The sequence below is a fragment of the Lolium perenne genome, chromosome 7 (assembly GCF_019359855.2).
Source record: "Lolium perenne isolate Kyuss_39 chromosome 7, Kyuss_2.0, whole genome shotgun sequence".
In the NCBI taxonomy this organism is placed as follows: Eukaryota; Viridiplantae; Streptophyta; class Magnoliopsida; order Poales; family Poaceae; genus Lolium; species Lolium perenne.
This window is the reverse complement of record NC_067250.2, coordinates 268,574,591-268,600,452: the sequence shown is the minus strand read 5'-3', so window position 1 is coordinate 268,600,452 and position 25,862 is coordinate 268,574,591. Positions and strand designations below refer to the sequence as shown.

Sequence of the window (25,862 nt, the reverse complement as noted above, 5' to 3'; positions counted from 1 at the left end):
CTTTACCCATTTGCAGGACACAGGGGTTCCTCCCCGAGTCCATTCAGCCACTGCTACTTCTTGGTCTCCCGCAGGCACTTCACCTTCCTCTGTATCGACCATGATTACTGCACGCTTGAACTTGTCTTGGTACAGGTCTGGGTGGCGCTGTTCATATGCTGATAGTTTCTGAACCATGTGCGCCAGCGAGGGATAATCTGCTTGGGAGGCCATGTCCTTGAGCTGTGTTGCAAGGCCAGCTACTGCCAACTCGATTTGCTTCCTTTTCAGTTATACGAACCGAATAACATCGGTTCCTAAGATTCCTGAAGCGCTGGATGTACTCTGTCACCGTTTCTCCGCGCTTCTGACGTAGTTGTGCTAGATCGGCAATGCTAGACTCGGAAGCTTCTGAATGATATTGCATATGGAACTGTTCTTCCAATTGCTTCCAAGACTGGATGGAGTTTGCTGGCAAAGAGGTATACCATCCAAAAGCCGATCCTGTGAGGGACTGTGAAAAGAGCCTCACACGTAGCTGATCCGACACTGAAGCCGGTCCTAGTTGCGCCAAATATCGGCCGATGTGCTCGATGGAGCTGGAGCCATCTGATCCACTGAATTTGGAGAAGTCAGGGAGCCGATATTTAGGTGGCAGCGGGATCATCTCGTACTCGTCGGGGTACGGCTTGGAATAGCCGATTGCCCTCCTTTTCGGCATAATGCCGAACTGGTCTCTCAGTATGGTACTGATCTGATCAGCCGTGCTGGCTGCAGGAGATGCACTCTGAAGATTCGCCGGGGTGGCGTACTTAGCCAGCCATGTTTGCTTTTCCAGCTCTGAGCCAACTGCAGGAGCTGGGCTCTGGAGTTTCGTCGGGGTGGCGTACTTAGTTAGCCACGTCTGCTTCTCAAGCTACGTCGCCGACGTCCCTCTGTCTGCGCCGGAGTCCCTGACGTTGTGGCCTGGTTTGAGAGTGCCCAGTTGCCACAATCTGGCACATACGTGCACGCGTATCCTTGAGGGATCTCCTTGGGCGCCTCAGCCAAGAACTGGTAGTCACTAGGGTCACCACCGATCTTGTAGACGACGAATGCCGGTGTAGCCGGCACTTCAGATGGTGCTGCCAACGCATATGGCAGCGGTGGACGGGACTGGAGTGGCAACTCTCCTTGGTGCGTCCCGAGAGCTGGTCCTGACGGCGAGTACTGGTGGCTCATGATCTCCTGGATCACGCGCAGAGCGAGACGCTCCAACACGTTGACCAAGTTTTCAGAGTGGCGGTGTAGCGAGTGAGCCACCAAGTAGTTGATCTCCTGCCGCAGGGCCCTGGTGCGTTCCTCCGACGGGGCAGAGAGATCTATCCCATCGAGTGCACCTTATGGTGAGAACCCCTTCCATCTGATGCCATGGGTACGGGTTCTCTGAAAAGAGCCGATGAGGTCGGCTTCGAGGGTGGCCTTGATCTCGTCATGTTTCTTCTTGAGCTCAGCAGGCAGCTCCTCGTAGGTGACTGGCGTGCCGTCCGTCGCCATCTCAGATGTAGATGGCGATGTGGTTGATGTAGACGATTGTCCCACGGCGTGCCGAATGTGTTGATCGCCAAAACCCACCGGCGGGCAGCGGCTGTCAACACGGTAGAGCCGGAAGAGCCTAGAGCTGCGGCTGGCTGAGACCCCTCCGAGCGACGGCCCGCAATGCTCTTCTGGTCACACGCGGCGATGCGAAGTGCAAGGGCGTGCCACCTGACCTATACCTGGTCAGGAAGGTGATGGGGATGCCTCGCTTAGTTCCTGCATGGCATACACGTAAACGTTAAATACGAGCCTCGATCGGCTCTCAGGTTATCCTGTGAATCGGCTGAGCCGATTCACCCATGATTCGTACGGGGTGCACGAATACTTGGTGATCCTGCTTGATCAAGATGAAGCTAATTAGATCTACGACGATTTAGGGTTTTCACCGCATAATCGGATCATCCTACTCCAGGTTGGGCCTCGCGGCCACGCACGGTGCTCATAAGCCGATCCTAAACAAGGCCAAAAAACCAACAATGTTGTTGATCCGCGGAACATCCTGTTTAGGACTTGCGAACGCCACCCTACGTGCCACTGGATCCTCCCCCCCTTTGTAAGGCCTAACTATTGCAGATATTAAACTAATCCTTGCATAACAAGGAACAATCGTAACGGATCAGATCTACTAGATGATGAACAAGCAGGGTGCCGCCCCCACGCCTGAGATAGGCGTGAGGGCGGCTAGACATGCAGGGGTTGCACTACGTAAGCATGTTTATACGAAGAGCTATGCTAACCCTAACACATCTATGATAACTACGTTGCGCGCCATCAAAGACGCTTCAGTACGCGCAACGCATGAACAACGTGGAGCTTGTGCTGCCTAGATCGCAAGATGCGATCTAGGCAGCATGTCGCTTACCTGATTGAAACCCTCGAGACGAAGGAGTTGGCGGTGCGCCGAGATTGGTTTGTTTTGGGGTGAACGTTGTGTTGTTGTTTATTCCATAAACCCTAGATACATATTTATAGTCCAGCGGACTTTCTAACGTGGGAATATCCCACCGTGCACGATACAAACTCTAACTTTTGATCTAAGATATAATCTACTATAATACAGATACATGGGCAAACTAGCCCAAATTCTCCGTGCAAGGCCGCTTCAGAGATCTTCCACGTGTAGTCCTCTAAGCCCATCTCTCTTACGGCCCACCTCTGGACTTGTCCAAAATCTGGTGATAACACCTCCGCCCTGGCGCTCGCCTGCGGCCCACGTGGACGGGCCTTTAGTCGCGGTTTGTAAGGAACCGCGACTAAAGGGGGAGGCCTTTAGTCGCGCTACTTTGGTCGCGGTTGCGCAACCGCGACTAATGGCAGTTGCGAACCGCGATCAAAGCCCCTTTTTCCACCAGTGAAGGCTACCACTCCACACCTACAACTTGGTACATTGCCAAGTGAGAAACAACACACATACTCGTTAACAAACGACTCGCCTTTCCCAACATCTAAACCATGAGTGATGAGGAGAAGGAACACATGGATTCCGACCACTCCACGAACCAATCAAGACACCACTGAAGCTCGACCTCCTCTCCAAGGAAGCCCAGAGCAATGTACAGTACCTCCCCTCACGTGTCCACCATGTCGTACATTATTCCATGGAAACCCAAGCCTCATGCAACGACAAAAGTCGGCAACACAGCACATCGCTTTCTAGACTCCAAATGTTGCATCGGACTCCCCTTGATGCCAATATGACTTCTTCAAGAAGATAAAAACATGGTGGCACCGCTGCTATACATACATATGATTATTTTCGTACGATTTTGCTACGACGTTGTAGTCTAAGCCTCTAAGGATTCAACCATCTTGCACCGAGTTGGGACCCACCCGCCAGGAACAAAATTAATTCTATACGATTTGTTCACAACATCCCGATCCAGCTCCAATTTTCTCCTCTTCCTCAAATCACGACTCGCCGTGACTAGGGGCTAAAGCATGAACAAGAGATCGAGTAGGAAGGAGCAAGGCTCTGGATAAGGGGTCGACGGCGGCTATGGCAGCTGTTGCTCAGCGAGGAAGTCAAAAGCGGTGGCCGGACGTCAAGGGCGTGAGCCGTTGCTGCTGCTGCGACGTGTGGCGTAGCTGCGGCCATGCTCAGGAGCAAACAAAAGAGCATCTTCGAGCTGGTGCCCTGAGGGTAAGACAAGCGAGGAAGATGTGCAAGGAATCGTCGTACGGTTATCGGAAAAAGAACGTCGTGTGTGAAGAAATTTCGATTGGACAGGCCTAGCCGCGGTGAAGTTAAGGGGTCTGTGGAAAATGGCCTGTCTCCAACACATGGGGTCAAGGTACAGTTCAAGAATGTGGACCGGCACCTGCAGGTGACCGAACAGCTGCCGAATTAGCAATGTTCAGAAAATTCATCGGGAGTGGCAAATCCTGATTTGGTTCTAGGAATGTCGGATATCGTCTCCATCATGTTGAAGCTGAAGTTTTACTTTGCTACTCCCTCCGTTCCTAGATATAAGGCGTATTTTTTTAGAAAAATCTCCAAAATATAAGGTATATTGCGTTGAACAACTTGTGTGGATTTTTTTTAGGATTTTGATTGTGTTTTCTTATATTTTGAAAACTCCTCTGTTTTATCATGCCAATAGTCCAGGATCAATCCCATCAAAACCTTAATCTTATGTAGTTTTTTTTCTCCACGTGCCTTTCTTAATTTCCATGCTAAAAGCTATACACCTTAGAGCAAGTACAATAAGACTTACTCAGCTGGCTATAAGAAATAAAATAATATATTCTTATCTACTTGGAGAAGAGAAAAGAGAAGAGAGAAGGTAAGTTGGCTCTCATGCAAGAGTTATCTCTAGCATATGCTTCTATGTTTCTAGGTAATTTGTGAGAGTGAAAGGTGGATCATATATTGATAAAATAGTACATTCTTATAGCCAATTGTTATACATGTTAGCTACAAGTTAGCTGTAGATGACATGGCAATTTGCTTAGAGCAAATAAAATAAATCCTAGTCAGCTGGCTCTAAGGATTAACATAATATATTGTTGCCTAGTTGGAGGAGACAGAATAAGGGTGGGTTCTCATGCCCAGCTCAAGCACGTGCTCCTAGGCACTTCGTGAGAGTGAATGGTGGGCCATGCATTGATAAAATAGTACAATTTTATAGCTCACTGTTGTACATGTTAGCTCTAAAATGGCTATAGAAGCCATGGCACTTGGCTTATAGCCAACAGTTGGCTGTACTATTGAATTTGCTCTTATAGCCAACAACCGGCTATATTATTGAACTTGTTGTTATATCTAGGAACTGAGGGAGTATAATAGATTTCCAAACATAATTGCATTGATTGAGATGTTAACCCTTAATTTCCCACCATAATCCAATCAATTACTGGATCTATAAACACGGGCATGCCGTGTAGGACTAATACATAAGGCTAGTCATAGTGGGGAGTAACTTAGACTAGTAACATGACATATGTTACTAGTCTAAGTTACTACCTCCATAGTGGGCAGTAACTAATAGAGTAAAGTTTGAAATAAACCTTGAAGTTGTAGACCGTGTCTAAATCAAACCTTGAACTCCTAATCCCGGAAATCGCTACCCTATACTAATCAATCCGTCATTTTTTGCTTTTAGATAGTTTCCAAACAGGTATGCTGTTGCGTGGCCAGGGAGTCTCATCTGCATCGTCTTCATGGCCACTGGGATCAGACTGCAATGGAACCAGAGGCTCAGCGACCGAACGGCGGAATAGCCCTCCCCGGCGTCCTCACCTCCAACTTCCCTCCATCCCCGGCGTCCTCTCCTCCTCCACCGAATCCACTCAATCCCCGGTGTCCTCTCCTCCTCCACCGAATCCACTCAATCATGTGTGGCGTGGAGCTCGCCGGCTCGGCTTGAAGCTCGCCGGCGCCGCCTGGACCTCAAAGGCCTGGCCTGCAGCAAATTTTGAATAGAAACGAGCTTCATGCAAGTAAAGACCGGGAATAGTAAGCTTAGGGTGCTAATATCCGGGATTAGAAGTTCAAGGTTTAATTTAGACACCGACTACAACATCAAGGTTTATTTCAGACTTCACTCAAACTAATATGTGGTGTCATGCATTGTGTCATTTACTATGGTGTAGACTCAACTTGTCTTGGGGTGTGTGATGTTATGGTAACATAGCTAGTTACCACCTCACTCTCTTTCTTCATTCATTGCCATGCCATGTCAGCAAAATGCCTTGGGTTGTGTGATATTACTAGCTAAGTTACTCCCACTATGAGCAGTCTAAGAAATACATGCCTTGTTCCGGAGAAAAGGAAGGACCAGCTGATTACAAATGAATCGTTAGTAGGGTATCTTGTGCAATGTGCCAGACTGCGTGCACGAATATCAAAGCTGGTTTGGCGTCTAGGATAAGGCTGGCCAAAGTGAAGAGTAACGTAGAGTAATAATATGGACATGTTACTAATCTATGTTATTAGTGGGGAATAACAAATATGTGGTATCATTCAAACTCATATTTATTATGTTGTAGACTCATCTTGTCTTGGAGTGTGTGATGTTGCCCTCCCAAAAGTCTGGGCCGTCAGCATATGGCCCGGCCAGGCCAGCCCGCCAAGAGAACCGCCGGCGTAGGCGTACGCAGACGGATACCCTCGGCGTATTCCGAGCTGTCGGCGTAGACCTAGACACACGCCCCTCCAAAGCCAGGCCGTGATGGTGTTGTCACGACGTTAGAGCTACGCCGAAGGCTGCCCTCGGCATAGACTCCTCCCCTTTTTTTTTAATCTACGCCGACGGCCACCCTCGGCGTAGACTTGAATTTTTTCCCTCCACGCCACCCACCCCCTGAATCGCCTTTTTTAGTTTCAACTGAATGGCAGAAAATGATTAAAAAAATCAAAAATAAAATCGTTTGATATTCATGAATGTTACACAACCTACTACTACGAGAAATTAACAATTTTGATTTTTGATTTTTATTTGCAAAAAAAGTATTTCTTGGTAAAATGGCATTTTGTTTTGCATATGAAGTCCAAAATAATGTATAACCTATCAAAATGATCGTCCCAAAAAGTTACATCTGAATTCACCGTGGAATACCTGGTTGGCATTTTTTTAGATTCTCAAAATTCCAAATGGAAATATGAAAGCAGGAAGATTTTAGTTTTTTCCAGAAATTTAGGATTTTATATTTTTTTAAAAATTAAATTAATAATTATATCCTGCATAAGGATTATTATTACTTAACCATTGATGTTTATTTAAAAAATATTAAAGTTTGAAATAATAAAGAGTTGTGATATCACGGTCTCAAGTTAATAGGATTGATATGGTAGTATTATCAACAATGTTTCTTTCTTTCATGAAAACTCAACCGGAAGGAACGAAGATGTTAAGTGTGCTAGGACTGAGGATGGGTGACTAAATTGGAAAGTTGGACCATGAGTCTAATTCGACCTAAGATTAAGTGTTGTTAGAGTTAAAATGATCCATGTAAGGGATTAATTTGTTTTGAAAAAAACTATTTAAAATAATTGAAGTTAACCGACGGCGTGACCTGCGCCAAGGATAACGGCCACCCTCGGCTATACGGGCTACGCCGAGGGTTTCCGAACGGCAGCGCCTTGCGCCATTTCCGTAGTGATGGCAAAAGGATAAAATTTTGTTGGTGACACAAGGAGTCAACCTGTGCAATCCCGGTTTAAGATGGGTTCTGTTGGTTCCTCAAACCAAACCGTGTGCAGCAGTTTAAACTGGATTGGTCTGGTTTAAACCATTCCGATAGGAGGGGATTTGCCGGGTTGGTGCAGGCTGGTTAACCGGTGTAGTCGGTTTCACACCAGTCAACGTCCGAGCCCGCCATTGTCGCCGCCACCAGCACGGGAACCGTCCCCGCCATCGCCACCACCGTCGACGGCGTGCTCCGGATCCCCACCGAGTCCTCCGCCAAGTGCCGACGCAAGCTGCAGCCCACACGCGCCGCCGGTGGCGCCATGCTCCCGCTAGCCGCCGTGCCACACCCCGGCGCGGCCTACTACTCCGTCGTCGCCGACCCGCTCCTGCAGGGCGGTGGTGGCGGCGCGGTCTCCGTCGCCAGCGGCCTCGCGCCTGTCGCCGCGGCCCAGCAGGGCCTCGTCCCCGTCTTCGCCGTCCCGTCCGCCGCCGGCGCCGCCGGCAGCCACATGAGCCCGATTGATTTAGATTGACGGTTTGGACTGGTTCGGCGGTTTCCAGCCCGTCGCCAACCCAGCTAATAATTTTTTTCTTGCGGGCTGAATCCAAGAACCGCTCAAACCGCAATAAACTGCTCGTCCCGTGTGGTGCGGGCTGGGTCGCTGGTTTACACGGTTTCAACCCAAACCATCACAGGCTGAAGGAGAAGAAATCACATGAGCATGACTAACAGAAATATAGGACCAATGTAGGGAAAAAGTATCCCTCTTTATATCCTCCAACCGTGTACAGACCTCCATAAAGAGGTCCGCGGTTCTCCACCCTTTGCAGCGCAGACCACGAACTGAGAGTAGCGGTACATCTGTAGATAGCCTGTAAGAGAGAACATTCTTATCATTAATTTTTTTGTCATTTCTGCACAACCATAGCGACCATATAATGGCAAGCGGTCCCACCCTAATAAGCGTTCTTAACCTGTGATCAATACCATGAAGCCAATTACCAAAGATATTGGCCACACTAGTCAGGGGATACAGATCAGAAGCTACTTGGATGCATGATCATATAGGTCTGGCAAAGCGGCACTGGAAGAACAAGTGTTTAATTGTCTCGTTGTGATGACAGAAAACACACTGCCTACTCCCAAGCCAATTGCGTTTCACAAGATTATCTTTGGTTAGGATTACCCCTCGACGCAAATACCAGCCAAAAATCTTAATTTTAGCGGGATTTTCATATTCCAAATCTTTTTGTTTTTATCAACTAGTATTTCCTGTTGGATGATTGCATTGTACAATAAATTTACAGTGAACTTTACATTGGATTGTAAGTTCCAACGAAATTCATCCTGCCCTTAAGACAATTGAATGGATTTCAAAGAAAGAAGTCTAAATAACCCCCTAACTATGGGTTTTAGGATGGACAACCCCCTAAATTTAAAATGGGGCACTTAATCCCCCTAACTATGCAATACCGGCTAACTGACCCCTTTGCAGAATGAGAGCAGTTTAGTTGGGTGGTATTGCTGACGTGGACACTGGTTTGAGCCACGGTGGCACTTAATGGTCGTGATCATCGATTCTACAAAAAGAATGGAGCGAGCAGGAGCGCCGCGGCGCCGCCCCGATGTCCACCTCGCGCTGCCCCGCTATATCTCCTCACTCTTGGCTCGGAGTCGCTGCAGGGTGCCCATGCCGTCGTCTTAGAGCATCTCCAACAGACGCGCTATATAGGCCGCGCGGCATAAAAACGTCCGATATAGCGTGCGCGGGACAGAATGTGGCGCTCCAGCAGGCGCGGTAAATGGCGCGGCGCTGTAAAAAATTTAGGGCGCGCGGCTTTTTGCACAATCCGGAGCGGCATATCTGGCGCGTCGGCTACAGCGCGCGGCATCGCTCGTCCAAGCGCGAAAAAGCCAACGGCTGGAAAATTCCTCCCCCGCGCCCGCGCCTTCATTTCCCCACCTACCGCCGGCGCGAAATCCAGCCGCCGCCGGTCGACTCCGCCGCCGCCCCCGCTTCTGCGCGCCGCCGCGTCGTAGATCCGCGTCGCCCGCTGTCGAGGGTGATCCTCGGCAATGCCCTCCGATAGGGGCTTAGGGTTGATGGAATCCTGCAAGCTGACATGAGACATCGGTACACAGACAAGCGGGGAGAGCGATTTACCCAGGTTCGGGGCCCTCGATGAGGTAAAACCCTTACGTCCTGCCTGTCTGTTCTTTGATTATGATGAAAACAGGTTACAATGGGGTGCCGAATACTTCGGCTGAGATCTAGTCGAGATTGGTGTTGCTAGGGTTACCTAGCTCTAAGCTTTTCCTGGCTAAGGTTGCTAAGATTGTTCGTGTCTCTCGGCAGGCCCTCTCCTGGCCTTTATATAGGAGGCCAGGTCTCAAGGGTACTACCCGAGGACGACTAGGTTTACAGTAGATTAAATCTAATCTTTCCTTGTTTGTCCGTTTCCTGATCTTGTCCGCCAAGGAACCTTCTGACGCACCGACCTAGTGGCCCATCTCGCCTTCTGGTAGCTTCATGGGCCTCCAACTTGTCAATATCAGATAGGGCAATACTGGTTACCCGAAGGGTAATGCCCACGTCAGTAGCCCCCGAGTGTCTAGCCGAAAATAATTCGGGTAGAGACTGATGCATGTTTTCTTCTCCTTCACTGTTCTTGCTCATCTTATTTGTGCTTCATCTTCTTCTTATCGGGTGCGCGTCAGCGCTCCCGATGGGAGTAGCCCCCGAGTCTAGGTATGGATGCTTGCAATCCGTGCGTAGACTCAAGTTGTACCACTCGAATACTTTCCTCTGCCGAGGTCTTCATAAATCATCTGATATATTTTTTACGCAAAGGATACTGAATAACGTGCCCAACTGTTGTTTAGTTAACTGCCGATGGCAAAACACCGTTACCCTATACAGAATCAAGTCCCCGGGCATGATCCTGGAGTGCAAAAAATTTCTATCGGGTGTGCATCACGAACTCCCGATGGGAGTAACAGGCCCCGAGTATCTGGGTGCGAGCGTTTTGCAACCGAGTGCTGGCTCAAACCTTCTTCCTTTGACTGCCCATTTTGTCGAGTCTTTATTTTATCGGGTGCGCGTCAGCGCTCCCGATGGGAGTAGCCCCCGAGTCTAGGTACGGATGCTTGCAATCCGTGCTTAGACTCAAGTCCTTCATCCGATAACTTTTCATGTTTCCTTCGAATGCTTTCAAATTTTTCTTTATGACGTCATTGTTGACGTGTGTCGTCTGTGACCTGATTGACAAGACTTGACCTGACGGACCCACCCTAGTTCTGCGCAGGCAGTTTTTAGGGCTTTGATCAAATGCACGCGTGGCGATTGAGGCGCCTCCTCGATTTTCGCACGACGTGGGAATAATGGGCCGCCGGTTTTACTCCTTATTTAGGCGCCACGTGTACAGCCAGATCTGCCCCACTTCCCACGACTTTTTGGGGAGTTATGGCCACGATTGGGCACAAATTCTTACGGGATAAATAGGGAGTCTCTCCTCTTTTTTATCTTTTACCTCGCTTGCTGCTCATCTTCTTCCTCAAGCCCCCTTGTTCCTCTGCCTCTTCAACAGGAGCTCCGTTCACCATGGGCAAGAAGAAGAGTGGCAGCACCTCGGAGGCGGTCAAAGTCAGCCGTGATTGGAGCGCCTCCGCCATTTCCAGCCGCGACATCAATAAGCTTCGCGCCCTTGGCTTCATCTCCGCATCTGAGGAAGACATTCGTCTCCCAGGTCTAGTTACTCGCCCAAAACCTCCGAAGGGTTTCACCATTATGTTTGCTGCTTTCCTGTTTCGTGGTCTCTCTCTTTCGGCACACGAGTTTCTTCGCTCCCTCCTTTTCTTCTATGGGATTCAGCTCTGGCAGCTGACCCCAAATTCCATCCTTCATCTTTCCATATTTATTACCGTTTGCGAGGCTTTCCTCGGCATTGAGCCTCACTGGGGCCTCTGGAGGAAGATCTTTTATGTGAAACATCACAATGACAGCAATGGCCCACCTGTCGTTGGTGGCGTTGGTTTCGTCGTCAGGAAGGAGGTCGACTACTTCGACTACCCGATGAAGGAATCCGTCCAAGGCTGGCGCAACAAGTGGTTCTACCTGCGAGACCCCGCTGTTCCTGGGCGGCGGTCTAACCTCCCCCCTTTTGACGATGTCTTGGTGGCTCACAAGAAGAAATCTTGGAACAACGCCCTTTCTCCCGAAGAAAAGGCAACAGCCGACGAGCTTTTCAAGCAAATTGTCATTTTGAAGAATTCAGGAGGCATGACGATGTGCGGTACTGAAGTAGTTTCAGTTTTCCTACAACGTCGAGTGCAGCCGCTGATGTCCCGCCCTCATCAGCTGTGGCTTTTTACCGGTAAGAACGACAAGTCGAGAGTTAATTCTACCGATCTGTCGGCAGAGGAGCTCCAGAACGAAGTTCGTCGGCTAACATGCCTCAGCACCAGGGATACTATTGTCTTGACATCAGCACGCCCTCCTTATGATTTGAAGCACCTTCCGTCCGAGGTAACCTTGTCATTCTTCATTCACTATCATTAATTCTTTTTTCTGCTTGCACCTTATGTGTTTTTTATCCTTTCGCAGGCTCTCACTGTCGCCCGATGTTATCCTCCCTCACCCGAGAGCGGAGTGGTATTAGAAGATGACGATGACGACTCTGAGGGAACCGAGGATGCTCAGCATGCCCTTGAGGACAGCGATGTCCAAGAGGAGGAAACTGCTGAAAATGACGCCTTCTTCAGGAGCAAACATCGCAAGCAGGTACATGATGATCTTATCGCTTCGGCTGAATCAAGTTCTTCGGGAGGAGATAATGATGCCGATGAAGCTGCTTCGCCCCCTCCTGCTAAGAAGGGTTCAACAAGTTTCTTCGTGGACGAAGATGATCTGGACCTGTGAGCATTCATACTCTCTGTTACTTTTATTTCTTGTCACCTTGTATACTAACTGCTCGCCATACTTGAACAGCTCCGCCGATGACGATGACGATGTTCCTCTCGCAAAGAGGGCTAAACTAGCCTCTGAAAGGGTAGCATCGGCTAAGGAATCGAATCCTTCTCCTGCCAAGTCGACACCTCCATCCCGAACGGGTGTAGAGAAGGTCCCAGTGTCGAGAGTTATTCCTTCCGATGATGCTCCCACCCCGCCGGCTGGTCGTAATCACGTAAGTATTTTAATCTGTCAAGCTTTGCTGAATTTCCATCACCTGACTCCTCTTGGCTTTTTTCTGGCTGCAGCCAATTTACGCCACAGTCGATGCTGTAGCGGACTTTGCGGAACAATTTACCCGCCTCGAAGCCGAAAACTCCCAACTTCGGAAGGCCGTCAAATCTTCGGCTGATCAGGTGGTCGAAGCCAACAGGCTTGCTGCCGATGCCAAAAGTGAAAATGCTTTGTTGAAGGAAGAAGTAAGTCGGCTGAAGCGTCAAATGAAGGATGACCAAGATGCCAGGCGTGCAGCGGCGGCTGTGATTGATGAGAAGGAGGGTGTCCTCCGTGAATCTATGAAGGATTTATTGGGTAGAAATCCTTACGGTGCTCCGTCCCTTTCTTGATGCTTTCTCCGTTGATTACTAATACTCTCTTTTTCAGAGGCCGCCAATTTAACTGTCAGCCTATGCCATCAGCTTCGGGAGGATTCTACGGCCGACGCCTTGTCACTGGCTGCTGAGTCAAATGTCCTAATCCTCCGATTACTGCAGAAGTCCAAGGGAGCACTGTCGAAGTTATACTCGATGATCTTCCCTAAGGCGAAGTTGGACAAGACTCTTGACGAGATGGCTGAAGCCTTCCTTGTCGATCCCTCCGAACCTATAGAGGTACTGAAACGTCGCAGTCGCTTGATTGGTGCAGTTCTTACTTTCCAGTTGCTTATGGGCCACGGGATGGGGTCGGAATTGGAAGAGTTTTCTAAGGCGTTGCCTGTTGATGATGAAAATCATCGAGTCGACCTTGAGCCTTTCAAAAAATCGGCAATTACCTGCGCCAACCGGCTTCTGAAGTTGGTGGATGAAGCACGAGCTGAGCCTGCTCCTGAGTCAGCCCCTGTTTCAACGTCGGCTGATCCTTGAACTGTTATTTGATTTGTTGTACATAACAATTGTTTAAATTCGGCTCTGTTGCCAAACATCCTTTTGCCTGTACGATGTGCACTTAATGCTCCCGATGGGAGTTTCTTTTGTATATGAATGCTTTGGTCTGAAGTAAGGACGTGATGCAGATTCCCTCGTCTTCTTCCCGTGTCGAGCTTTTTCCGAATCCTTCGGATAATGATGAATCAGGCCTTGTTCGTCAGTTACGCGACCAGGTGTCTAGTCTAAATAAAGACATTACTTCTCTTCGTGCGATGGCTGCCTTGGTGAAGAAGAAGGGAGAGATAGCGACTGCCATTGAACAATACGCTCTTGATGGTCTTCATGTTGCTACCGAAAGCTTGAACTGTGAGTGTTAGCCCGCCTCCTGTTTCTAGGTATAGCTTGAATGTTCTAACATTCGTTCTTTTTCCAGTCGTGGCTTCGGATGCAGTTTGATAAGTTCCATGCTCATCTTCTAATGGTTTGGAACACCTTGTTTCCTCTAGACCAGGCACCCGCAAACTTATCTGCCTTGTTCACCCGATTTAAGTCTCCCGAAAGGATTCGACTGTTGGTACGGAAGGAACTCCTGGCTGGTGCAGAGCTTGCTTTTGCTTCAATACTGGCATGCCATCCATCTTTAGATTTGGGAGCCGTGGCGAATACTGAGAGGAGCTTAGGCCAGTATTATGATGCTGCTAGGGTTCCTGCTTTCACCATCGTTTCTCGGATGGAGTCATGCCTTGAGAAGGACCTGAAGTCACATTGGGAGCAGGGAGTTCGACCATGAATGTAATAGCCTTATTTCCTGCATGAAATGATTTTGTGTAAATTTATTGCATACGTTGTATGCTATATTAATTCGATTGATATTTTGTTTGTCGGGGGCGGCTGAGTGATCAGTTCAGCCTGCTCTCCTGACGACTTCGTTGGATTGTGCAACGTTATTGCGAAGCCTTTGCGTAAGTTTTTGCAAGAGCGAGACCCATCGACTTAGTCGAGGGAATTAGACGCTTGGTCAAATCACGCGGTGCACCGGTTTGAGCCTTGTTTTATGATAATGTAACCATCGACTGCAGCACTCGTATATTTTCTCGAGGCTTGGATTGGTTGTTTTGTCTTTTTGTGTGCCACTAATCTTAGCTCTCGCTGAGAGTATTTAATTAATGACACTGCGTGTTTCTTGGGCCAACCCTCCCGATGGGAGTAAGAGCCGATGGTAGGGGCCTCAGTCGACCTGTTCGGGTGGTGGGGCCTGAGTTTTAAGAAAAGAGGCAGAAAAACCTGATTAGGACTTTATTTATAAAGTAAAGCAACCTTAAGGGCTGTAAAAAAAAAGCAAAAACCAATCGCGCTCTATGTACAAAATCGTCGCAGGTGCGCAACATTCCACGGATTGTCGACATCTTTTCCTGAAGTTGGATTTTTGAGCCTATATGCTCCTCCTGGTATCACTTCGGTGATGATGTAGGGTCCCTCCCATGGAGACTCGAGTTTCGAGGGTCTTTTTTGCTTTAGCAGAAGTACCATATCTCCAACGTTAAAGCATCGGTTGCGTATGCGTCGGCTGTGGTAATTCCTCAGCGCCTGCTGGTATACCGTGGTTCGGGCTAAAGCAATGTCTCTGGCTTCATCCAGTAGGTCAACAGCGTCTTGCAGTGCAATGTTGGAGGAGGGTTCTGTGTATGCCGTCACTCGAGGTGCTTCGAATTGAACATCAGCTGGTAGGACTGCCTCGGCCCCATGTACCAGAAAGAAAGGAGTGTACTGAGTCGACCTATTCGGTGTGGTACGCAAACTCCAAAGTACTGATGGCAACTCTTCGACCCAAGCTCCTGCTGCGCCTGTAAGGCGTTTCTTGAGGCCGTCTCCTATTAGACCATTGATCCTCTCCACCTGCCCGTTTGTTTGCGGGTGAGCCACTGATGCAAATTTCAACTTTATTCCTCTGTCGTCACAAAATTCTCGGAACTCTTTGGAGTCGAAGTTAGTCCCATTATCTGTGACGATACTGTGAGGTACTCCAAATCGACATGTTATTTCCTTGAAGAATTGGACTGCTGTTGTTGCCTTCTGGTTTCGTACTGGTGCTGCTTCGATCCACTTTGTGAATTTATCAACTGCCACTAGTAAGTACGTGTGTCCCCCAGGCGATGACCTCGGTAGTGGCCCAACTTGATCGAGTCCCCATTGGGCGAACGGCCACGCCAAGGGTATCGGCATTAGATCCGTTGCAGGAGCGTGTGGTTTTGGGGAGAACCGTTGGCAGGGGTCGCACTTCATGACCAGCTCCCGAGCGTCTGCTGCCACCGTTGGCCAGTAAAATCCTGCCCTGAAGGCTTTTGCTACAAGAGCCCTACTTCCTGCATGATGCCCGCAAGTCCCCTCGTGTTTCTCGCGCAGCAATGCCCTTCCGTCGTCCATGGCGATGCACCTTTGGAAGATACCAGATATGCTACGCTTGTAGAGTTCACCATTTACTATGGTGAAGGCTTTCGATCGCCTGACGATTCGTTTTGCTTCCAATGGATCCGTCGGCAATTCCTGTCTTGTAAGGTACGCCAGGAATGGCTTAGTCCATAGCGGTTCGAGGAGGAGGACTTGTGCGGCTGGCGTTTCGTTGGTAACTTGTTGCGGGTTTGGTTCTGCATCCTCAGTCGATGGTTTCAAGGGCGCCAGCGCCTTCTCTTTTATCGATCGCTGAGTAATTACTTCGTAAAATACTCCGTCCGGGATGGGAGAGCACATAGAGCCGATGTTCGCTAAGGTGTCGGCTTCCTCGTTGCTGGCTCTGACGATATGCTTGAGCTCACATCCCTCGAACTTGGCTTCCATATTTTGATACAGCTGCCGATAGGCGACCATGTTGTCACTAACTGCGTCGCACAGATTCATCGACTGTTGTACTACCAAGTTGGAGTCCCCGTAGATTTCAAAGTAGTCGCTCCGCACGCCTTTGCCATCTTCATTCCGTGCAGCAGTGCTTCGTATTCTGCCTCGTTGTTTGTCGGCAGAGAAAAGTTCATACGTAGTATATATTTCATCTTATCTCCTTGTGGTGATATCAACACCACTCCTGCTGCAGCGCCTGTGCTTCGCTTTGACCCGTCGAAATACATTATCCATGATCCCGACATGTCGGGTGCTACCGGTGTCTGGGATTGGATCCAATCTGCCACAAAGTCTGGGAGGATTTGAGATTTTATGGCCGTCCGGTTAACGTAAGTTATGTCGTGAGGTGCTATCTCGATGGCCCATTGAGACACTCGACCGGTGGCCTCTGGATTGGTCATTATGTTTTTCAACGGAGCTTCACTCACGACGACGATTGGATGTTCTGTGAAGTAATGCCGTAGTTTGCGGGCTGACCTCCAAACTGCATATGCCAGCTTCTGATGATGAGGGTACCTCTGTCTTGCGGGTGTGAGTACTTCGCTGAGATAGTAAACGGGCCTTTGTACGCCGTGTACTCTTCCTGCCTCTTCTCGTTCGACGACCAAGACGTTGCTGAAGACTTGAACTGTCGCAGCGATGTACATGAGCAGCGTTTCCTTCTCGCGGGGGGTTACAAGGACTGGAGACGTCGACAAGATCCTCTTTAGATTATCGAAAGATTCCTGTGCCTCCTTCGTCCACTCGAATTTTTCCGATTTTTTCATCAAATTGTAGAAAGGCAAAGCTTTTTCTCCTAGCTTGGCAATAAACCTGCTGAGTGCTGCCAAACGTCCTGCCAATTGCTGCACTTGGTGCAGATTCTTTGGCGGCTCCATGTCGAGAATAGCTTTGATTTTCAGAGGATTGGCTTCAATTCCCCTGGCCGAGATGAAGTACCCTAGTACTTGCCCCCCTGGTACTCCAAAGAAGCATTTTTTGGGGTTTAACTTGATTTTGTACCTATCCAGGTTATCGAAGGTTTCCCGCAAATCGTCGACGAGGGTGGCAGCGTGCATCGTTTTCACCACGATATCGTCGATGTAAACTTCGATGTTACGCCCGATCTGCTCACCAAGGCAAGCTTGCTTGCAACGTTGGTAAGTTGCTCCCGCATTTTTCAGCCCGAAGGTCATGACGTTGTAACAGAAAACGCCGTGTGGGGTGATGAACGCGGTTAGCTCCTGATCTTCTTTCTTCAGTTTGATCTGATTATACCCAGAGTAGGCATCGAGGAAGTAGAGGTGATCGCATCCAGCTGTGGAATCAACTATCTGATCAATCCGAGGCAACGGGAAGTGATCTTTCGGACAGTGCTTGTTAAGGCCGGTGTAGTTGATACACATGCGCAGAGCGGTGGTGTCCTTCTTGGGTACCATGACAGGATTAGCCACCCATTCTGATTCCTTGAGCTCTCGGATGAATCCTGCTTTGCGAAGTCGATTGATCTCTTCGCCAATTGCTCTCCGCTTGGGCTCAGAGAATCGACGCATCGACTGTTGCACTGGTTTGGCTGTTGGGTCAACATTAAGGGCGTGCTCAGCGAGTTCCCTGGGGATACCTGGCATGTCGGATGGTTCCCATGCAAATATCTCCCAGTGCTCACGGAGGAACTCGATGAGCGCGCCTTCCTATGCGATCGCGAGGTCAGCCGATATATTGACCGTTTTCTTCGGGTCATTGGGGTGCACCTGCAGTTTCTTAGCTTCCTTTGTAGCGTCAAACTCGTCGGATCTTACGTTTCGGTTGTCGGCTGGTGGTTGCATATGATCTACTGCTGCGTCGATTGCGTTGAGTTCCTCCTTGGCGCCGAATTTGGAAGCGATCTTCTGAAACTCCCTATCACAGGTGTCTGACCGAGCAAAGCTCCCGTGGACGGTTATTGGGGTCCCGTTGTTGCCTGGCATCTTTAGCTTTAGGTACGCATAATGAGGTACGGCCATAAACTTGGCAAACGCTGGCCTGCCGAGGATGGCATGGTACTGGGATTCCCAGTTGACGACTTCAAACTCGATCTTTTCTTTCCGAAAATTGGTGGGTGTGCCGAAGACTACATCCAACGATGTTTTCCCAAGAGAATAAGCGGGTCGAGTCGGTATAATGCCATGGAATCCTGTATCGGATTCCTTCAGCATATCGACTGTTAAACCTATTGCTTTCATTGTGTTGGCAAATAGTAAATTTAGGCCGCTTCCTCCGTCCATGAATACTTTGCTCATGTTGTACCCTCCGATCTGCGCCTCAAGGACTAGAGCTGCATGGCCGGGTCTAGGAACGGCTTTCGGGTGATCCGTTCTGTCGAAGGAGATGCTTTGTTCCGACCAGTTGATGAACTCGGGTGTGTCAACCATAGCGACTTCTGCATATTTCACTTCCCGCGAGAATTTCTTGATTTCTCTTTTTGAAAAGCTGGTTTTATGAATCATGCTGACCTGCCCACGCGGCTCTGGGAATACCTCGGCTTGTACATACTCGTCCTTCTCCATTGGTTCATATGGCTTCTGCACGTATGGCTCTGGTACGTACGGCTCTGGTACGTACGGCTCTGCCCGATAGCTGTAGGATCTCGCTCTCTTCTCCATCATGTGGACTCTTGATGTAGCTTCCCTCCTGAGGTCATCGCAGAACTGACGGATCTCCAAGAAGTGTCGGCAGTTCCTTAACAGGTGACTGGATTTCTCTCGACTGTCCTTCGGGTCGAAATAGGAGTGGAGATAGCATGGTGCATCGAGTTGCTCCGTGGCTGTCAGGTGCGGCGAACGAGTGCGACCATGGATCGATTGCATGCCCTCCTGTTCCCGTTCGGAGTGGCGAGGATGAGGTGCTGCACGTTCTTCTTCTCCATAGCATAATTCCCTTCGCCTTTTCTTCCTTGCTGTCGCGAGGTCAAAACTTCCTCGGCTATTTCCATGCATGCTCCTGGGCAGAATTCCCGAAGTTGCTGCCAAGGTATCCTCTGCCGAAACCGAGGGCCTGAAATCAGACGTATCTGTCGTTGGAAGACGAAGAAAGCCCTTGGGGTCGATGATAAAGTGGACGCCCCCAAAGGTAGTGGTCATGTTGTCACACGATTCCGTAGGAACCGAGTGCGACGTTTTGAGGTGAGGTACGAACTCGAAAGATCCGCAGCGGATCGAATCCTTCGGGTTTGGGGGTGTTGGTGACTCAAGCACGAACGCTGCAGATGTGACTGGTACTGCCGATGCTCTGCCTTGTGCCGACAGGCTTCCCACAGACGGCGCCAATTGTCGAGGGTGATCCTCGGCAATGCCCTCCGATAGGGGCTTAGGGTTGATGGAATCCTGCAAGCTGACATGAGACATCGGTACACAGACAAGCGGGGAGAGCGATTTACCCAGGTTCGGGGCCCTCGATGAGGTAAAACCCTTACGTCCTGCCTGTCTGTTCTTTGATTATGATGAAAACAGGTTACAATGGGGTGCCGAATACTTCGGCTGAGATCTAGTCGAGATTGGTGTTGCTAGGGTTACCTAGCTCTAAGCTTTTCCTGGCTAAGGTTGCTAAGATTGTTCGTGTCTCTCGGCAGGCCCTCTCCTGGCCTTTATATAGGAGGCCAGGTCTCAAGGGTACTACCCGAGGACGACTAGGTTTACAGTAGATTAAATCTAATCTTTCCTTGTTTGTCCGTTTCCTGATCTTGTCCGCCAAGGAACCTTCTGACGCACCGACCTAGTGGCCCATCTCGCCTTCTGGTAGCTTCATGGGCCTCCAACTTGTCAATATCAGATAGGGCAATACTGGTTACCCGAAGGATAATGCCCACGTCACCCGCACCTCCTCCTGGCACCGGCGGACGCTCCGCCGCACTGTGTCGCTCGCACGGCCGCCAGCGATGAGTTGTAGTCGGCGGTCCTTCTCCGCGGCCCCCTTCGCGCCGCCGTCGCGTTCTCCTCCGCGCAGGCGTTGACATGTCGTCCTCGTCGTCCTCGAGCTTGCTTGCAACATGGCGCGCCCATGGTGCTCGCCCATTTGCTCGCAAGGTACGAACCTCCGCCGGTCGGCCTCTATTATACTCGCCAAGTAGCTACAAAAGTTCATAGTGAAGTAATTTCATACATATGTTTGTAGAGTTCCTCATATGATTCATCTGATGACGAGTTCGACCAAGAAGAAGAGGAGAACATATCGATACTATTAGCATACCGCGCCGTTAAGAGGCCAAAATTTGGTGGATCGGTGTTCGGTAGACAGAAGTTGTGGAGAGAAAGGATTGAAGGGCATGAGAAATTGATGCGGTCGTATTTCAATGAGAATCCGATTTTCCCCGAAAGCTATTTTCGGCGGCGTTTCCGGATGAGTCTCAACTTGTTCAAGCACATTGCAACGGAGGTCACCAAATATGATCGCTTCTTTGAGCAAAGGAGTAATGCCGCCGGAGAACTTGGCCATAGCACATATCAAAAGGTGACCGCCGCCTTGCGTATGTTGGCATATGGTATACCGGCGGATCTTGTTGATGATCATTTGGCCATGGGAGAGAGCACTTCTATCTTGTGTGTGAAGCGCTTTGTCGTTGCAATTGTCAATGTCTTTGGCTCCACATACTTGAGAGCCCCCAATGCTCAAGACACGGCAAGGCTTTTGGAGATCAACGCCAACCGGGGGTTTCCCGGTATGCTTGGTTCCATTGATTGTATGCATTGGAGTTGGAAGAATTGTCCAGCGGCATGGCATGGACAATTCAAAGGCTACAAGAAGGATGCCACCATAGTACTTGAAGCGGTGGCCGACCAAGAGACTTGGATATGGCATGCTTTCTTTGGAATGCCCGGATCTTGCAATGACATCAATGTTCTTCAACGGTCACCACTGATGACAAGACTTGCAATGCGGGAAGGTCCATTGGTGGAGTTTGAAGCAAATGGCCACAAGTACAACTATGGCTACTTCCTCGCCGACGGCATATATCCAAGGTGGCAAACATTTGTGAAGCCAATTATTCAACCCAAAAGGTAAAAAGCAAACTCAATTCCACAATGCACAAGCGGCGGCTAGGAAAGATGTAGAGAGAGCATTTGGGATTTTGCAAGCCCAATTTGCCATTGTTAGAGGACCGGCTAGATTTTGGGATCAAGAATGCCTTTGGTATATCATGACCGCGTGTGTAATCATGCACAACATGATTATAGAGGATGATCGCGGAAAAGATGTGGATCATACCCACTACGACTTGATGGGGGTTCCCGTGCAAGTGACGAGGTCCGCACATAGGATTGCCCGATTCATTGCCTCATACCATGCCATTCGGTGCAACGACACACATGATGAGCTTCAAAAAGATCTCATGGAAGAATGGTGGAATTGGAATGGACAACAATAGTTGCATATTTGTTGTATTTGTTTGAAAACTATGTGTTGTTTCTCAAAACCATGTTGTATTGTTGTATGTTGGACGTGTTGTATTTGGTGTGAAGTATTGTTGTGAACAATGTATTGTATTTGGATGGTACAATATATTTGTGAATTTTTATATATTGTTTGATCTTCTTGGATGCATACTTGTGTGTGTTTGTTGTTTGCGCCGCGCCCGCGCGCTGCAAAATGGCGCGTCCGGCGGAGGTGCTATTTTACCGCGCCAACGCGCGCTGCAAAATGGCGCACCCGGCGGAGGAGAAATCGATCATGCGCGCGGCAACGGTTTAGCGCGCACAGATTTTTGCTTTTGGCGCGCCGCGATATAGCGCGTCTGTTGGAGATGCTCTTACTCCGTCCGGAAACTAGGTACCAGGGTTGTAGATGCGGCGTGAGGTGGAGCTGGTGTGGTGGCCTCGTGCCGCTGGCCGAGCAGAGCATGTCCGAGAGGCAATCTCCTGGAGCTCGAACAACAAACATACACGTTTTGATCCAGCCGGCCGTGGAGCAAATCGACGAGGACAGAGGGATCAGGAGAGATGCGCGTACCGTGCACACACAAGAGAGAGAATCGACACGGCTGGGCTAGAGCTGCCGCGGCCGCCATTGATCTCTTCCTGCGATGGGACCATCATACATCGTTGCGCTCGCAGCCACGCGCACCCTGCACCACGCCCACCGTTCCTTATCAGCGCTGCCATCCATGGTGACGCCCGCAGCCGTTCCATCCTGCTCGGCTCTGCCATCGAGTTCGAACATCTCTGCCATCAATGCCGATGTCGCTGCGATGCGTGCCCACCTCAGCCGTGTCGGTGGTCACCAGGATGTGCAGCACGTTGCAGGCCCTCGCGGAGCTCCTCCAGTGTCGTTGCGGCTGGGAGTGAAGTGCACGCGGCCCTCGCCGTCCACAGTCCCCGCGGTGAGGTCACGCCTCGTGGACCAGCACGAATGCGTGCGCAGTGCGCCGGACCGCTCCACCTGCTCCTTCATGTCGCGGCCAGACTCCCACGGCACCAGCGAGCGAAGGCGCGCGCCCGGCCCAAGCGCTAGTGTGGCAGAGTCTCGATGATAGTGCACATCTTCTTGTTGATGTTGTTGCTCACGCACGTCGCCACTAGGCCGATGCACTTCTTGCTCTGTCGGTTCTTGCCGTCGCTGCTCTTGAGTATGAAGCACTCGGCCTTGCACCCGGCCAGGATCACCGAGGTGTGTTGAACATCGTCGAAGAGCCACGTGGTGTCGGTGTCGCGGTTGTCGCCCGTTGGGTACCCGAGGAAGCAGTTCCCGCAGTGGTCTGCCCCTCAGGGCCGGCCCTGAGGGGGGGCAGGTGGGGCGGCCGCCCCAGGCCCTCGGAATCAGGGGGGCCCAAGTCCCAGCTCACTACAGGAATGGACCTAGCTGCCGACGGCCAGCTGCCCTCGGCGTAGCCGCGCCTGGCCCTCGGCGTAGGCTACGCCGACGGCAGCCCTCGGCGTAGACCCTCGGCGTCTAGGTCCCTCGGCATAGCCAGCCTCGCCGTCGGCGTATGGTTGACCCTCGGCGTACGCGACCTACGCCGACGGCCAGCTGGGCCCCTCGGCGTCGCTGCCCTCGGCGTCTCCTGGCGGCGGGACGTCGCCGTTAACGGCGCATCGGCATACGCCGACGGCCTGCCCTCGGCGTACAGCAGGTTTCCGGCGACGAACGAGGCGACGTGGCACAAGCTGGCGGCGCCAACTGCGCGTGTACGCCGACGGCAATCCCCTCGGCGTAGGGCAGAAACATGGCGACCAACGGAGAGACGTGGCCCGCCCTTACGGCGCCACCTGTGCGTGTACGCCGAGGGCAACCCCCTCGGCATATGCACGTGCATGCATGGGCCACGTGGCGCGCCTGCCGAGCTCAGCTCCTACGCCGAGGGCAACCCCCTCGGCATAGACCTGACCAAATGGTCTATGCAAGGGTCTATGCCGACGGCATTGCCCTCGGCGTAGACCTGTTCAATTTTTTTTTTGTTTTCAGCAGTTTAATTTCACCGTTCCAAATTCATCCAAATTCAGTTTGCACAGTGCAGCAGTTCACACATCCAAGTTCATCCAAATTCACCATAATTCACATAAATAGCATGAAATCCACATAGTAGCATAGTAGTAGGTAGCACATACAAGAGGAGAGTGCCATACAAGAGGAGAGTGCCATGTCATCCAAATACAAGAGGAGGAAGCACATGATGGCAAGCAAGAAGCCCGGTGCCGACTAGCGGAGGAAGGAACCGGGCGGGGTGTGTCCGCCCACATCGTTGGCGAAACGAGCAGCCCGGGGTTGCGCTCCGGTAGAAGCTGCAGAAGAACCACCTGGAGAAGGACCGGTGGTACGCCTAGGAGAAGTCGACGGAGAGGCACCGGGAGTAGTCCCAGGAGTAGTCGCCGGAGAGGCACCAGTAGAACGCCCAGGAGACCGACCACCTTCATGAACCGGTGTGACCTCGCGCCCACCCGGCGATGCCTGGTTCCCGGACCATCCCGTTCCCTACATGTTCCCTACATGTTAGCAATTTGCGAGGCAAAGACAAGTGGTAACTACCGGTTTGGCAAAGAACTTACCTCCGGTGTGGATCCGTAGTAAGTCGCAGCGAAAGCTGCCCTCGATGGCATGATAGGCATGTCCCCCGCCACGGTAACTCGAGCCGGTGGCGGTGTACCAGTAGACATAGAGATCATCATTTCCTGCAAGATAGGTTACAAGTTAGGCTTTGCAGAAATAAAGCATCAAACTGAGACTTGGCATCTACTTGCGCGAGAAGAAAGATTCAGACTTACTCCTATATACGCCATGTAGGCCGTATTCTGCCTATTCCACTGGGCAGCGGCCTGCTGATACGCTTCATTGCAGGCTTCGAAGGCCGCCTCGAACTCAGGCTACAATTTCAGAAACAATGAATCTCGTAAACACTTAGCCATGTAGGAAGGAAAACCGGAAAGAGGATGAAAATAAGGAAAACTTACATCGTAGGCGGGTGGACGAGCAGGCCGTGGACGAGGCTGGGGGCTGTCGGCGGTGAGGGTATGCTTGAGACGCGTGTAGCTCGTGGAGTGGGTAGGCTTGACCGCCTTATTCAGCCAAGGGAAACGGCCATGCGGACGCCCGTGCCCCGACAGGACCAACGACTCCTCGTCGACCGGAATGCTCAAGGGGTCATCCACCTCGGGGTGACGAGACTTGACCATGTCGCAGTAGTCCTCCTTGGCGGCCTTGGCATTGCCGTAGTACTGTGGCTGAGGCAATGCGGGATTGGGCTTCTGCTTCGTCCGCATCATGTCATATATCTGGGCATCATGAAGCACCACCCCAGGTGGTGCCTCGGCCACCTGCATCGCGAAAAGAAAAGTTAAGCGTACCACAAATGAGACATGGCGGGAAATGAATGAAGGTCGTTCCATGTATATACATACCTTTTTCCCCTTGAAGCGGGTGTAGTCGCGGTTTCCCGCGCAGTGTGTGCCACCGGTGCCTCGGTTCTCCATGTTACGCCTCGACACGGCTGCAAACTCCTCGTCCTGCCTGAGCCACCTCGCCCTAATCAGCTCCTCCCATGCCTCCCTATGCTGCTCGGCCCACTCGGGACAAACCTGAAAACGCAATACTCAGCTCAAGATAATTCAATGAAAACTTAGCAGCAATGTAGAATCTCATTGACATTTTACTCACCGACATGTACTCCTCAATGGTCATTGCCCATTCCTCCGTAGGCTCGTTACCAACATAGTACTCCTTCTTGACCCTCTTACCCTTGTTAGCCCAGAAGGCACTAGCGCTGGTGAACTTTTGGTTGTACCACTGCTGCGGTGTCAACCTCTCGCAAGCGCCACGCAAAGTGAGACGCGCCTGCGTGTCATGCTCCGGGTCCACACGATAGAAGCACTTCAATCATGCATAAATCAGTTGTGAAAGTCATGAGTTAGCACATTAGGGTCATCAACTATGAACGGTGCTCGAGAAATATATGCCTTACCCGAACTTGGTGGTCACAGCCTCGGCAGGTGTCGCGAAGCCTACGGCGGGGGCATCCTCATAGTCCGCCCAAGTAGTGGCTAGCTTCGTCGGGCCACGGGGGACCGTGCTATGGGTAGTTTATCTGCGGGGCCTGAACTTCTTAATCAGAGCCCCAAGCAAGCTGTTAGGCATGCGGGGGGGCTTGGCATCCCATGTCCAGTTGCTGCAAATAAATCACACATTAGTACACATGCCAAATTGTTTATTATGCCCAAGATGAAAATACATGTTCGAAATTTCTGAAG

At 50.6% G+C, this 25,862-nt stretch overlaps 1 protein-coding gene across 1 annotated transcript; it reads right to left on the bottom strand.

Annotated features, from left to right (window-relative positions):
• Positions 1–23,820: 23,820 nt before the first annotated feature.
• On the bottom strand, positions 23,821–25,531 carry LOC127311621 (uncharacterized). The gene is made up of 6 exons (XM_051342068.2): positions 25,273–25,531; positions 25,017–25,193; positions 24,570–24,932; positions 24,384–24,482; positions 24,168–24,290; positions 23,821–24,093 (listed from the first exon to the last, which is right to left on the bottom strand). Exons 1-6 carry the CDS (start codon positions 25,294–25,296, stop codon positions 23,821–23,823), a joined length of 1,059 nt encoding a protein of 352 aa, XP_051198028.2. The 5' UTR covers positions 25,297–25,531.
• Between the last annotated feature and the right edge of the window lie 331 nt (positions 25,532–25,862).

What these genes read in the sequence shown, in the direction of transcription:
- LOC127311621 (XM_051342068.2), bottom strand. Translation starts at nt 25,296, where the DNA reads ATGACCATTGAGGAGTACATGTCG. An exon ending in CCATTGAGGAGTACATGTCG is followed by an intron (nt 25,194 to 25,272) that starts GTGAGTAAAATG and finishes TTGCGTTTTCAG; the next exon opens with GTTTGTCCCGAGTGGGCCGA. An exon ending in ACTACGGATCCACACCGGAG is followed by an intron (nt 24,094 to 24,167) that starts GTAAGTTCTTTG and finishes GGGAACATGTAG; the next exon opens with GGAACGGGATGGTCCGGGAA.